General features: G+C 40.3%; 1 protein-coding gene across 1 annotated transcript in view; it reads left to right on the top strand.

Moving 5' to 3' along the window:
* Positions 1–13,370, top strand: part of LOC123645694 (histone-arginine methyltransferase CARM1-like) — a 93,307-nt gene that overhangs the window by 61,260 nt on the left and 18,677 nt on the right. The window contains 1 exon segment of the mRNA XM_045562131.1: positions 587–677. Within this exon segment, the coding sequence (XP_045418087.1) occupies positions 587–677 (91 nt within the window).

A 13,370-nucleotide genomic window follows, 5' to 3' on the forward strand; every position in this document is an offset into this window, starting at 1 on the left:
TTGCTCACTAAATAATCTACCTTTCCTATGATGACTGTAGGTGCCAGGAACAAGGCACAGGTGTGTACTTCCCAGCATGAAGGCTGGCAAGCATCCTTATAAGCATAAAGCCCAACAGCACTGAAGAAGATAGGTAGTCGATCTCATGATACATGGACAAAGCCTGAGAATGAAAACAATGTGATGGATTATGGAATTTTGATTATTTTCAAAGCTAAGTTGTTTTTATAATAAATAAAAAAATGAATGAATGAATGAACCCAGAATTCCAAGCACAGAACACATGAAAAGGAAAAAAGCCAGCAGCTGAGAAGACAACTATGCCTGGTTGAATGGCTCACCTGAGAGTCAATGAACTTTCATCCTTGCACAACTTTATAACTTGGTTTGGTGTTCTTTTCTATAGACCCTCCAATCTTCTGCCTAATTATTTTTCCTTGTTTTGAGACAAAATTATATTTTATCCTGTTGCATAACAACTGAAATGAAAAACAATGGAATTGGTCTCAGGTGGCAGGTGAGGATAGCCTTCAATCAGAAAGCAATAGAAGTCAATTTCCTGCATCTGTTGTCTTTTGCTTGTTAGGAATGATGTTCCCGACATTCAGTGACATCCACTTGGCCCCCTTTTCTGATGAACAGCTCTACATGGAACACTTCTCCAGAGCCAACTTTTGGTAATGTTCTCTCACCCTTTCCTTCCTTTTTTTCAGAATAAACATGAGTTTCTAAAACTATTAATATTTTGCACCGAATAATGTGGGGAGCTGCCCTGTACACTGCAGGATGTTTGGCAGCATCCCTAGTCTCTACATACTAGATGCCAGTAATACCTCCCCCCAGAGTTGTGACAACCGTGTCTCCAGACATTGCCAAATGTCCCCTTGAGGGGAAAAATTCAACCCCAGTTGAGAACCACTATTCACAAATTAGAGACAGACAATCAGGGAGCTCCTTATGTAATACCAAACATCCAAAAGGTGACCCTGCTGCTAAAGTGACAACATCCTCCAGCCTGCTGTCCCTCCCTGTCTACTTTTCACCATCTGTTCCTTTGACCCAGGACTATGGCTTTGGTTAGAACCTGCCTTTGACAGAGGACATATCAATCAATACAGCTCAGTGTATAATAAATGAGTTGACCAAATCCTTTTGGAGTTTTACTTGGTTATTGGCTTTTGGGCCTAGCTGACCCTTCTGAAACTCAGTTTCTTCATTTGTAAAATGGGAACTAATATAAAACCTCTGCCAGATCTAAACCACCATTTCTTCTGGGATTCTTCTCTGAGAACTGGCTTTTGTAAGGAGAAGGAGGGAAGGAAAACGACATTGTTGGTCCCACGGGAAGAAGAAAGACAACAGATATCATCCGTGTGAGAATGTTACATGTGCAGGAGGGAGCACAGGAGTTGCTCCAGGAGGGTGAGGATGGATGCTGCAATTTAAGGTTTGAGTTTTGGCTGACTTGGACACAACCTTCCAACACAGAGATATGCAAAGTTGATTTCTGTGTTTTTCTCTTTGTAATCCTAGTGAAGGGGCAGCAAATAGCATGCGCTTTGGTTTCCTGGGTTACAAAGTTCTTTGAGGAGTGAGTCAAGGGCTAAGATTTTTCCTTCCCCTAATTTGTTCTTACAAATCAGGCTCTTCTGCCACAGATTCGTAGTGTATTGTGGTTTTGCTGAACCTGCAATTCTGAGATCCCACGCCACAGACTCATCAATGGGAGTGAATGGCTTCTTTGTGTATATGTGTGTCGGTGGGGTGGGTTGTGGGGAGAGTGCTTACGTTAATAATGACCATTGCCCTGTGAAGTTATGCTGACCCTGAACGTCTGTATTTTAAATGTCACCTCCTGAGCCAAAGCAGAGGCTGAAGAGTTAGGAATTTTAGGCAGCAGAGTAGACCACACCAACAAACTAGAGGTTTGTTTTCCACGCAGTTTTTGTGTGACCTTCCAACCATGTCCTCTGCTGCCTTCTTACTACCTTGAGAATACTGATGGTCACAGTAGTTTGGTTAGGATCCCCATCACTGTACAGACATGCTGCTACTTATTCCATCTACAAAGGAAAAGCAGAAACAGAAAAACAGAATTCCAACCTTCTCCAAAACCACTCTTGTCGAGGTCACCAGTGGCCATGACCTCCACATTGCAAATTCCAGTGATCAGCTCTCATTCCTGAACTTGTTTAACTTACCAGCAGCATGTGAAACACTCTTTTGCCCCACAGTATTTTGATTTTTGTCCTGCCTTGCTGGTCACTTTCTCAACCAGCCCTCCGCTCGCTATTACTCGTTCCTGTGAGCTCCTGATGTTGGAGTGCCCGAAGACGAAGTCTTAGAACCTCTTCTCCTATGCATGGTTACTCCTTGGTGGGCTCTCCCATTCTCATAGCTTCCAGTACCATCTATAGGCTAATGATTCCCCCCAAGTGTATCTCTCCAGCCCAGACAGGTCCTCCAAGCTCCATATTTTCATAGCCAACTGTCTCCTGGACATCTCCCCTTGCAGAGACTGACCATGTCTGAAATTCAACTCCTGAGCTCCCTGCTCCCACCCAAAACCTGCTCTATTCACAGTCTTTCTGTCTCAACTGATGACAATGTTATCCTCCCAATCATTCAGGCCAAAAACCTTGAAGCCCTCTTCTTCTTTATCCCCTATATGCAAACTTGAGAAATTCTATTCTATTGGTTCTACTTTCAAAACATATCCAGAATTTTACCAATTCTTACTGTTCCCCCTTTATCCCAATACCACCATCTCTCATCTGGAGTATTGCAATAGCTTCCTAACCCTAACCTGCCTGTTCTCAACCGAGCCAAAGCCTTACAGTGGCTTCTACCCAGTCTGACTCCTCAGTACCCTCTAACCTCATTTCTTACTACCATGTTCGTCTGGCTCCAGCCACACAGGCCTTCTTGCTGATCCTCAGACACGTCTGACATGCTCCTACCTTAGGGCTTTCACATTTGCTGACCCTCTTACTTTGAATGTTTTCTCCTCAGTATTCACATAGTTAAATCCTTCAACTCCATACAGTCGTTATCAAAAGCCACCTTCTCAATGAGACTGACCTTGACTATCCTATTTTAAATTGTACCCACGCCACTTCCAACCCCTCTTTTTCTATTCTGTGTTTGTTCTTAGTGCTTATCACCTCCTAAAAGATATATAATTCCTTTCTTTATTATTACCTCTTGATAGAATGTAAGCTCACAAAGTTAGGAATTCTGTCAGTTTTTCACTGATGCATCCTAGGCATTCAGCCTGCCACGTGGTGGGCTCACAATAAATATTTTTGAATGAATAAAAACTCCGGTAAGCACAAGCATATACAGAGATAATTACTTTTAAGATTTCAGTTGACATATTTTAAATTTTTCTATTCTTTTTATTTATAAAACTAGAATCATACATATAGTTTGATTTTTTTGACAATATTTTATTGACATGTGTTCATATCTTTAAAATATTCCTTTGCTGAAGAGTATTTCTTTTGTGGATATCTCATAATTTATTGACTCAAGCTCCAGTGTTGAATAATAAATTATTTTAACTGCTATTCTAATCCTATAGATTCCCTAATAACACTAACATGTTTTGATATTCTGTAAAAATATAGAATCTTATAGAATTCTACATTCTAAATTTTATAAGAAACAGCACCAAAGTGAACGTCCTTTCATAGAAATTTTGGTGTGCATTCTGATTATTTCCATATGATAAATTGCTAAAAGCAGAATTACTGTACCAAAAGGTGTGAAGAAGGAACTTATAAAAAAATTATTCTTATATATTGCCAACTTGCCCTCTAGAAAAGTTTTTACCAATTAACACTTCCACCAGTGGTATATGGGAATGTCTGCTGAGTCTTGCCCATACGGGATCTGCTTTTTAAAATGCCAATTTGATTTGCAAAAAAAAAAAAAAAAAAATTGTGTCCAGTTTATTTTTAGCTGTATTTCTCTGATAGCTGGTGCATTTGAATGGTTTTATTTTTAGTCCACAAACAAAAATATATATATTTTTTAAATATATAGGTATCCAAATTCACAGCCTTCACTTTCCTTCTAATTCTTTTTCCTTTTTTCTGCATTAGATTACTGGCATTTGGGCCTTTTGTTGCCTTGATCCAGGGAACAGGTGGTGAATGCTTGCATGATTTCTGTTAGGAGAGGCAAAGAAGTGGAAATGCAGACAGTGGGGTGGGGTGTAAAAAAATGAGTTTGGGTGAGTTTTAAAGGAGTGAACCGAGAGATTAAGTAACAACTAACAGGCTAAACAAGGTCATCGGATGTGATATGTTATCAGTCCTCCCCTGGCTTTCCTACCAACAACACTTGACACAGTTGACTCTCTCTTCACTTCACTTCTGAAGCCTAAACTTGGTTTTTCTCCTACCTTGCTGGCCCGTACTCCTCAGTCTATCTTGGTGATTCTTGCTCATGACCCAAATCTTTAAACGCTGGAGTGATTCCAGGTTTTGTTCTGAGATGTCTTCCCCTTTCTGTCAACACTCACTTCCTTATTTGATCTCATTCAGTCTCTCAGCTGTGAATACTGTTTTCATGCCCACAGCTTGCACAGTTAGGGTTTCAACAGAGACCTCTCTCCAGAACCACGGACTTGGATGTCCAGGGGGCTGTTGACAGCTCCACTCTGTATCTGTTGCACATCTCAACTTCAACATGTCCAAATGCAAGCTGCTGAGCCACACCATCTCCTCCCACCCACCTTTGCAAAACAAAACAAACAAAAAGCTAAACGAACAAAACAACAACCATAAAAAAAAAACCTGTTTATGCTACAGTCTTGCAATAGCCTTCTAACTTATTTCCTCTTTTTAAACAACAACCAAAATGCTCTTGGTGGAACATAACTCAAATCATATTCTTCTGCTGCTTAAAACTCTCCAGGGGTTTCCCACCTTCTGCATAGTAAAAGCCAAAGTCCTCACAATGGATGGGAAGACCCTACATGACCTGGTTTGCTACCCTACTACTCCTCTGACTTTGTCTCCTACTAACTGCTCTCTTATTCTGTCTCTTCACTCTGGCCACACCGGCCTCCTTCCCCTCCAACATACCAGGTATGCTCCCACCTTCCTGGCATTCCCTCATTCACATGTCACTTTCCCAGAAAAACCTTCTATTAATTAAAGCTGTAATCCCTTCCCTCCTGAAAGCCCCCACACACTTCTCGCTTCATTCTTCTCCGTAGCACTGTTGCCATCTGCCATAGTATGTGGTTTTACTTATTGTATTTATTGTCTATCTTCCCCATGAGGCTGCAAGTTCCATAAGTGTGGCTACTTTGTTTGCTGCTGTATTCTGATCATCTAACCTAGTTAATAGTTGCTAAATTCATTTTTGTTTGTTTTTTTTTTTATTTCAGCTCATGGGGGTACATAAGTTCAGGTTATATACATTGTCCATGTCCCGCCCATCTCCCTGAGTCAGAGCCTCAAGCGTGTCCATTCTCCAGACAGTGTTGAGTAGAAGATAAGTGCATTGATTTGTAAAAATTGTCTCTATATTAAGGATATTAAGATTTTATTGTATTTTCTTCAGAATATCCAGCTTGCCTTGTAATTTTCTTTGTGATGGCTTTCACCACAAAAGGAAGGTTTTTTTTTTTTTAATGTAGCTAGAGCTACCAATATTTTCTTTTACTGCTTCTTTCTTTCTACCTTGAATCTCGTATTAACTTCCTTCTACTTTTTATGTTTTCACTTTTTCCACTTAACATTTCTTAAAATTTGCATTTAGCTCTAAAATTCATCTTAGTGTACAGTGTACAATAAACATATAACTTTTATCCTTTCCAAATAACCAATTATAAGTCTCTCTTAGTAGACAAGATTACTACATTTTGATGCTGGTAGTAGTCACCAATGAAGTTAATAACTTTCATTTTTGATAATGATTCCTTGGCCCTCATTAATTAAGATTCTAGAAAATATCTTCAGAGAGTAAGGCTCAGTCATGAAGAATCATCATTCCCAGTTGTAAAACTTCCTTTTGTAATGGGCACCACTAGCATTATTGAAAATGATTGGCTCAGGGATTTTTATACCAAAGCCTGTAAATACAATTCTAAATGCATTCTCGTAGAAAGAAAAATGTACACATAGCATCAATTAAGAACAGCAACCAAATATTCTAAAGAAGTTTGAGATCAAACTAGATTGTCTTATTATATTTATTATAGTTATGGAACATAAAAGCATAAGCAAAATAAGCGATAGTTAAAAGCTGGATGAATCAGACTCTAGAGCCAGACTGAACTATGTTTAATTCTTGGTTCGGTCGGTTACCGACTGGAAAGCCTTAGTCATGGTAATTTACTCTCTGAGACATAATTTCCTCATTCATAAATTGAAGATAATACTCTTACCTACCTGGATATGGTGTAGTTTCATCTTCAGGGATGGGTCCTTACTTACGCTTTTGGACCATAAGGGTCTCTTCTTCACGGATCTGGTTACCAGTGTAAGGGTTCTGCCAGATGCTGAATGTATCTATCCCACTTATATATTCAGGGACTGGGGAAATAACCACAGGGTTGGTATGAAACCAGTGTATACACTGTGAGATGGATTTGGTCCAAAGCTCCATTTACTATCCATCCTCCTTAGTCCTCACTAATCAGAGGCATTCTAGATCTCCTGGTATCAGTATCAGCTCAGAATTCTTGTCCAACATGCCTTAAAAAAAATCTAGATATTCTTCCTCCAACACAGTTGCTTTGTCATAGAAACCCAGGTCCCTCTGGAGAAGGAGTGGGGAATATTTAGCATATGTGCTGTGGTGGCACTGCTAAGTCCTTCCTCAAGGGGACTGAGTCTCCACTTCAGTCATGAACCAGAGGTCTCTGGATCTATAAACCACTTGGATCTGAGTGAGGGACCTAATCTTTCCATTGTGACAGCTGACATCATCCTTCTGCTCCCTAGCTAGCAATTTTTTGTTGTTGTTGTTGTACACATTGAGCACTACCCTAGTTGACTGTCCATCTATTTCACCTTTCTAGTAATGCTAGGATCTATTAACAACCACTACACATCCCTGTGGGTCAGAGTTCTCTGATTACCACTCCAGCCTTGCTGCCTGACACAGGAATGTTGTCAGCTTGCAGTTCATTATTGCTTTCCTGCTTCTGACATTCTGAAATTCCATCCAAATTATGCTCACTGGGAGCACAATTTAATGACACCATCACCTAGCACTGCCTTTGATCTACCAAGGACAGCTAGTCTGAGCTTCTTCAAGATGCCACTGTTCTCTCACTGGTTCCTTCCCTATCACCTTTGTGAAAGGAGAGTTTCCTGAGCTCTACCTGAGAAGACAGTCATGTTGAATGTTCTTAGGGCTTCCATAGTAAATCTGCCTAGCATTTTCACCTCCCTGAGACTTCTGACCCCTTCCTCAATCCTATGCTGCAGAACTAGAATCTTCACCTCATCGACTGCTGGCCATCATGACGACCAAACTTCAAAGCAACATCCAGCAGACTATTAGGGCTGGCGCCTTGTGTTTTGTCCCAGATGGTGACATTGAATTCTATGATTCAATGGATTGCCCCATGTCAATGGATTGTATGCTCTCTTGGCTTACATTCTACCCTCCCTTGTCCAATGCCCTTAAAATCCACTCTCATAGAATTTTTCCTGGTTCTTAGTGGAAAATATTATCTAGCTCCTGTAATTTCTTAGGCATGTAAATTATCTCCTCCTGGAATAGGAATTGTATTTACTGCTCAGGCTGTGCTTGAGTTATCAACCTGAGAGCAATAAGGGACCATTAGCCTAGAGGCAATGAGTGATCGTGAGGCAGATATTGAGGAGAATAAAATTATCTTTCAAGGCACAGGCTTCATGAGAAGTTGCTGCAGAGTCTCCAGGCAAAAGGGAGGAGAATTCTGCTTCTGCAGGCTTGAAGTATTCAGGGGAATTGGAAAGGTGTTTTCAGAGTTCTCTGCCTTGTCCTCCCAGCTATCCCAGTCCCAGGTCGACCACCCGAGGAAGCTTCAGGAAACAGAGGAACCCCAGAAGATCTTTGAGCAGAAAATAGTAGCATGGGCAACAAACTACCTTGTTTGATTGAAACAAAGGATTCTCACAGAATTTTAAAGGCAATAGGTTAAAAAGATAAAACAAAGAGTCTCATAGCCCTGCTCTTTCCCTGGCAGGGCCCCAGCTCTGATACGTAAGACCGGTGGGGGTTGCGTGTGCAGTCTCCTTTGCAGCTCCTCTACTATTACTGTTTTATTGTCTAGTTTCAGTTTCAAGGACGTGGCTTCTGCTTGTCAAATTCTATACCTGATTTTCAGCACAGAAGGCCTTGTAATACCAAGGAGATAGGAATTTCTTTAAATTCTGCTAGAAATGCCCTCTGCATTTCACAGTGTATCTTAAGTTGGGAGTTGGCTTTTCTGATATTGTAATTTTCTTTTGCAAAGCTTGCAATGCTGTTAACAGAGGCTTTCCTACTCCTCAATCCATATAATTGTCATTGCTCCCAAACTTCAAGCACAGAGTCACCCTATAGCCCAATGTTTCACTTTCTACCTTTACTACATCCTAGTTAACCACCAACAAGACCATTAAAAATGATGAAACTAGATAAGTGTTATCACCCCCTTACACACTCACTCTACTGTCATCAAACTTGTGAGTAACACCATCTTGAGGGTCTACATCCCAGGGCCACACCTGACATCAGTTGTCTTAGCTTGAGTTTGCCAGGAAGCAGCTTAAGCAAAGCTTATAAACTATGGCTTTATTAAGGAATGCAATCCCAGTGCAATGAGAATGAGGAGAAACAAGAATGAGGCAGGAAATGAAGGAGAGCTAATGCAAAGGTGCAGTACTGAGCGGGCTACCACGTGGTCTCAAACAACAAGAGATTGCTTGATCTCTTAGGACCATCTTAAAAGATCAAATGAACTACATCTCAGGACAGTTTATACAGATGATGGGAGAGAAATGAACTTACACACTGGTTTTATCTCCCCATGGATAAAATGTTCACCCATCAGACATTAACTAGCCTTCTGGGTCTCATGGCATCTCATGCCCAAAGTCAACAGGGATATCCCAGCACAGGAGGCGAGAAGCACATGGTGCAGGCCTGAGGTCAGGCATTGTCCCGTTGTGCCCATGTGAGGTTGGGCCAGAGGAGCCCATACTTTGGCACAGGTAGGGCAGAACACCTGGATGAGGATTTCAGAGACAAGTAAGACATGAAAGATCTGAGGTGACACTTAAAAGGTGATATACCACCTAAGGAATCAAAAGATATTTTCCAGTTTCTTTTATGAGGTATTATGAGTGGATGGTATGTATCCATCATGCTTGACCAGGGCAGAGCCAGTTGAGTGGTACTGGGGGTGCCAGTTGTGGATGGCCTCTGATTAACTGTTCTTTACAGAAATCAGAGTGTGTGCTCGCAAAGGGTGAGGGAAGATGAATACAGGTAGAATTTTGCTACAGGCAATGAAACCTCCCTTTTTGTTCCTCTCCACTCTGAGTCTATCAAATGCCTTGTTGACCACAGTCCTACTGAGAAACACATTATTTTTCAAGAAGATCCATTCAACTGAATGGACAAGCTGCTGAATTCTACTGTGAAGGGAAGGGATGATTTGTTCCTAGGCTGATTTTGCCCCAACACTGGAATTTGTACTAAAGGTTCTTTTGCATAGCTAGAGTTGTAGACCTGGTCATTCCCAAAAATATATTTGGCCCTGATAGTCATTGGTTCATAGAAATACTGTGTGAATCAAATAAAAACATTTCAATGACCATGTGATATAACCAAATGTTTATCAGAATCCAAGTGTATACAGCACAAAGTATCACAGAGAAAGAACTTTTGCAGGAACAGTGACCAATGCACTCATATCTGGATTTTCATGTACCTCTGTCCTAGGCTTATTCATATTTCAGTGATTCCTTGACCTATAATCTTCTTTCAACTACCCAGTATTTGTTCTTGATATTTCCTCCGCATCTCTGTTTATATCTGCAAGTCTTGAACCCATCTGGCTTTTGCTCTTAGAATAAACTTCAATTTCTATATTTATCTATCTTGTTCTGTAACATTGGTCAAACTCAGGGCTCTTCTATAATATTCTGTCTCCAGGCCCATATACATGAAACCTGTGTAGTCAGGGATGTGGTATTTCAGCTTCTGGATCCTCTGGCATCAGAGCTATCCATTTCCGGACAGAATTGTCAAGTCCAGCAGACATCTACCTCACCATCCCCTGGCCTGATTCTATACCCTCTGGGCTATTTCTGGGCTATAACAATTTAGTACAGTCCTCACAGAATTAGGACTTCACTGAATTAGGTACAACTATTCTCTTAGAGTTATGTTCATCAAACATGTTCATGAGGATCCTTATTTTACTGTTTTTTTTTTTCCAGTTAAGACACTTTTGGTTTTAAATGGCCAAAAAAATCAATGAAAAATGGCTTAAGAAAAAGAATATTTATGACTAATATATCTCAAAAGTCCAAGAGTAGACTCAGCTCCTCAGACCCAAATGGATTTTAATGCACTTGCATTGGGTCCTGGTCTCTATCCCTCAGCTTGGCTCCATTCTTGGATAGCTTTTGCCTCATGGCAGCAATGTGGTTTCCAGGAAATCTAGATTTATAGACTCACAGCTCCATTTCTACTTCTCCTTTGTCACAGTTTTAAAAAAAGTTGTAGACTTGACTCTCCTTGGGTCAGATGCTTAATCCTGAGTCCATCACCAAGGCTAGGGTGACAAGATGCTCAGATTAGCTGGGACTGAGTCTCATCCCAAAAGAGGGTGGGGAACTTGCAGCCTTGGGGCCACATTTGGCCTCTGAATCCTTGAATGTGGCCTTTTGGCTGAATCCAAATTTTACAGAACAAATCCTTTTGTTCTGTGAAGTTTGGATTCAGTCAAGGGGCTGCACTTGGGGATCTGGAGGGCCACTTGTGGCCTTGAGGCCACAGGTTCCCCATCCCAGCCAGAGCAACCCTTCGCTGGGTAGAACAAACAAGAGATATCTGGATGATTCACTCTTCCCTTTGCTACGGCTTTCATAGGTCCAATTCTTACGCCAACCACAATTAGCTAGATTGAGTTTGGCATACCTGGGGATGCTCTATGGATTCCTTTACAGAATGACAAACTTTCCCTAACTTCTTACAAAAGAGGCACAGTCTGAAGTTCAATTTCTTTTAAGAGTCCATGAACCCATTTTTTTTCCTCTTCTTTATACTAAAAAGAAAAAAAAACATGTTTACAAATACAAAAAGTATATAAACATGGCACATTGAGAATATTAGCCACACTACTTTGCTGGTGTTTAAACCAGTAAAATCAGAGACATGATGAGCAAGCATTTTTTACACAGATACCACCTTCCACCATGGTATGCCTGCATTCTGCTGATGCAGAAAATTGTGTCAAATCAAAATCACAGTGAGATATCACCTCACACCTTTCAGGATGGCTATTATAAAAAAAAAAAAACAGAAGACAAGTGTTGGCAAGGATGTGGAGAAATTGGAACGCTTGTAGACTGTTAATGGTAATGAAAAATGATGCAGCTGCTATGGAAAATGATATGGAAGTTCCTCAAGAAATTAAAAATAGAACTACCATATGATCCAGCCATCCCATTTCTAGGTATTTTTCCAAAAGAATTGAAATCAGGATCTTGAAGTGATATTAGCACTTCTATGTTCATTGCACCATTATTCACAATAGCCAAGTTATGGAAACAACCTAAATGTCCATCAACAGATGAATGGATTAAGAAAATGTGATATGTATATACAAGAGAATATATTTTGTCTTTAAAAAGAAAGAAATTCTGAAATACGTGACAATGTAGATGAATCTTGAGGACATTATGCTAACTGAAATAAGCCAGTCATAGACAAATGCTGCATGATTCTATGCACATGAAATATCTAAAATAGTCAAATTCATAGACTCAAAGAGTGAAATGGTGATTACCAGCAGTTGAGGGGAGAGGGAAATGGGAAGTTACTAGTCAACAGGCATATAGTTTCAGTCAAGCAACATCAATAAGTTCTAGAGGTCTGCTGTACAACTCTCACCTACAGTCAAATATAATGTACTCTTAAAAATTTGTTAAGAGGGCAAATCACATGTAAGTGTTCTTACCACAGTTAACACATAAAATAACACACATAAAATTTAATTTTATTTTAAAAGAAAAAGTGTTGAAAACAACCACGCCTCAAGTCCTGCTATATGTAAGAAATATGTAAAAAATCAAATAAAGATACAGTTTGTTCCTAGGCATTCACCCGTCTACTATCAGCCCCCACCAGCCTATTCCAACCATATTCTTATGCTGCATTCAGCACCATTTGTGGCCTGCGTGACATTCTCTGATCTTTGCTTTTGTCAGTTCTTGGAGTTACATATGTTTCTCATCAGCTTAGTGTACACTTGGCTGTTAATTCTGGTGGAGCATAGCACGTTAAGACACAAAAGTTGCTTAATTCTCAGCCAGCACAATAGAGCCCCCTCCCATCTTCCTTCTCTGTTTCTCTTTGTTTCATCTATTTTCTTCCTTGCCTTGTTTTCTTTATTTTTGAAAGGAAGAAAACTTTTTAATGGAGATGAGTAGATTTTTTGTTAGAATATAATAAATATGCAAATATTATTACTGAAGTAAAATATCTGAGTTATGCTATGAGAGACGCTGTTCATATTAGAAAGAGAAAGGTGTGCTTGTATTAGAGAATCTGCCCTCTGTTGAATCTGAAAGACCAATGCTAACATCTACAAGGGAATGCAAGGCTGTACCACCAGCCTTCTGACACAGATCCAGGACACTGGTGGGGAGGGGAGATGTGGAAGGAGGAGGAAGGACAAAAGACCAAGGTGAACTAGAAGAGAAACAACAAGAACACAGAAAAGACCAGAGAAGGAGGTTCTCCTGGACCCCTCTCCAGGCTAGACTATGTGGAAAATACTAAGTTAACGTGATGGGACATGGGCTCATTCTCTGACCTCTGGATATGTTTTGGAGTAGCTAATAGCAAAGTTGCTTCCCTCTGGGTGGTATTTGCAGGACTTTCCAGATGTTGCATGCATTATGGTGGTGGGAATAGTGGAGGTAGTAAATGTGAAGAATTGCTCACATGAAGAATGGTAGGAATTGGAAATGTGAGCTCAAGAGAAAAAACACACAGACTCTTTCACTTATGTGCTAATAAAGCATCCATAAGTTAACTTGGAAAATAAAACCCATTTCTGATGAAAACAATGGAAACTATCCCTCGTTCCCAAGTCAACAGATTAGTTTTCTCATCCATCCCCCCAACAATGTATCTCAGGA

Source organism: Lemur catta, chromosome 10 (genome assembly GCF_020740605.2).
Source record: "Lemur catta isolate mLemCat1 chromosome 10, mLemCat1.pri, whole genome shotgun sequence".
In the NCBI taxonomy this organism is placed as follows: domain Eukaryota; kingdom Metazoa; phylum Chordata; class Mammalia; order Primates; family Lemuridae; genus Lemur; species Lemur catta.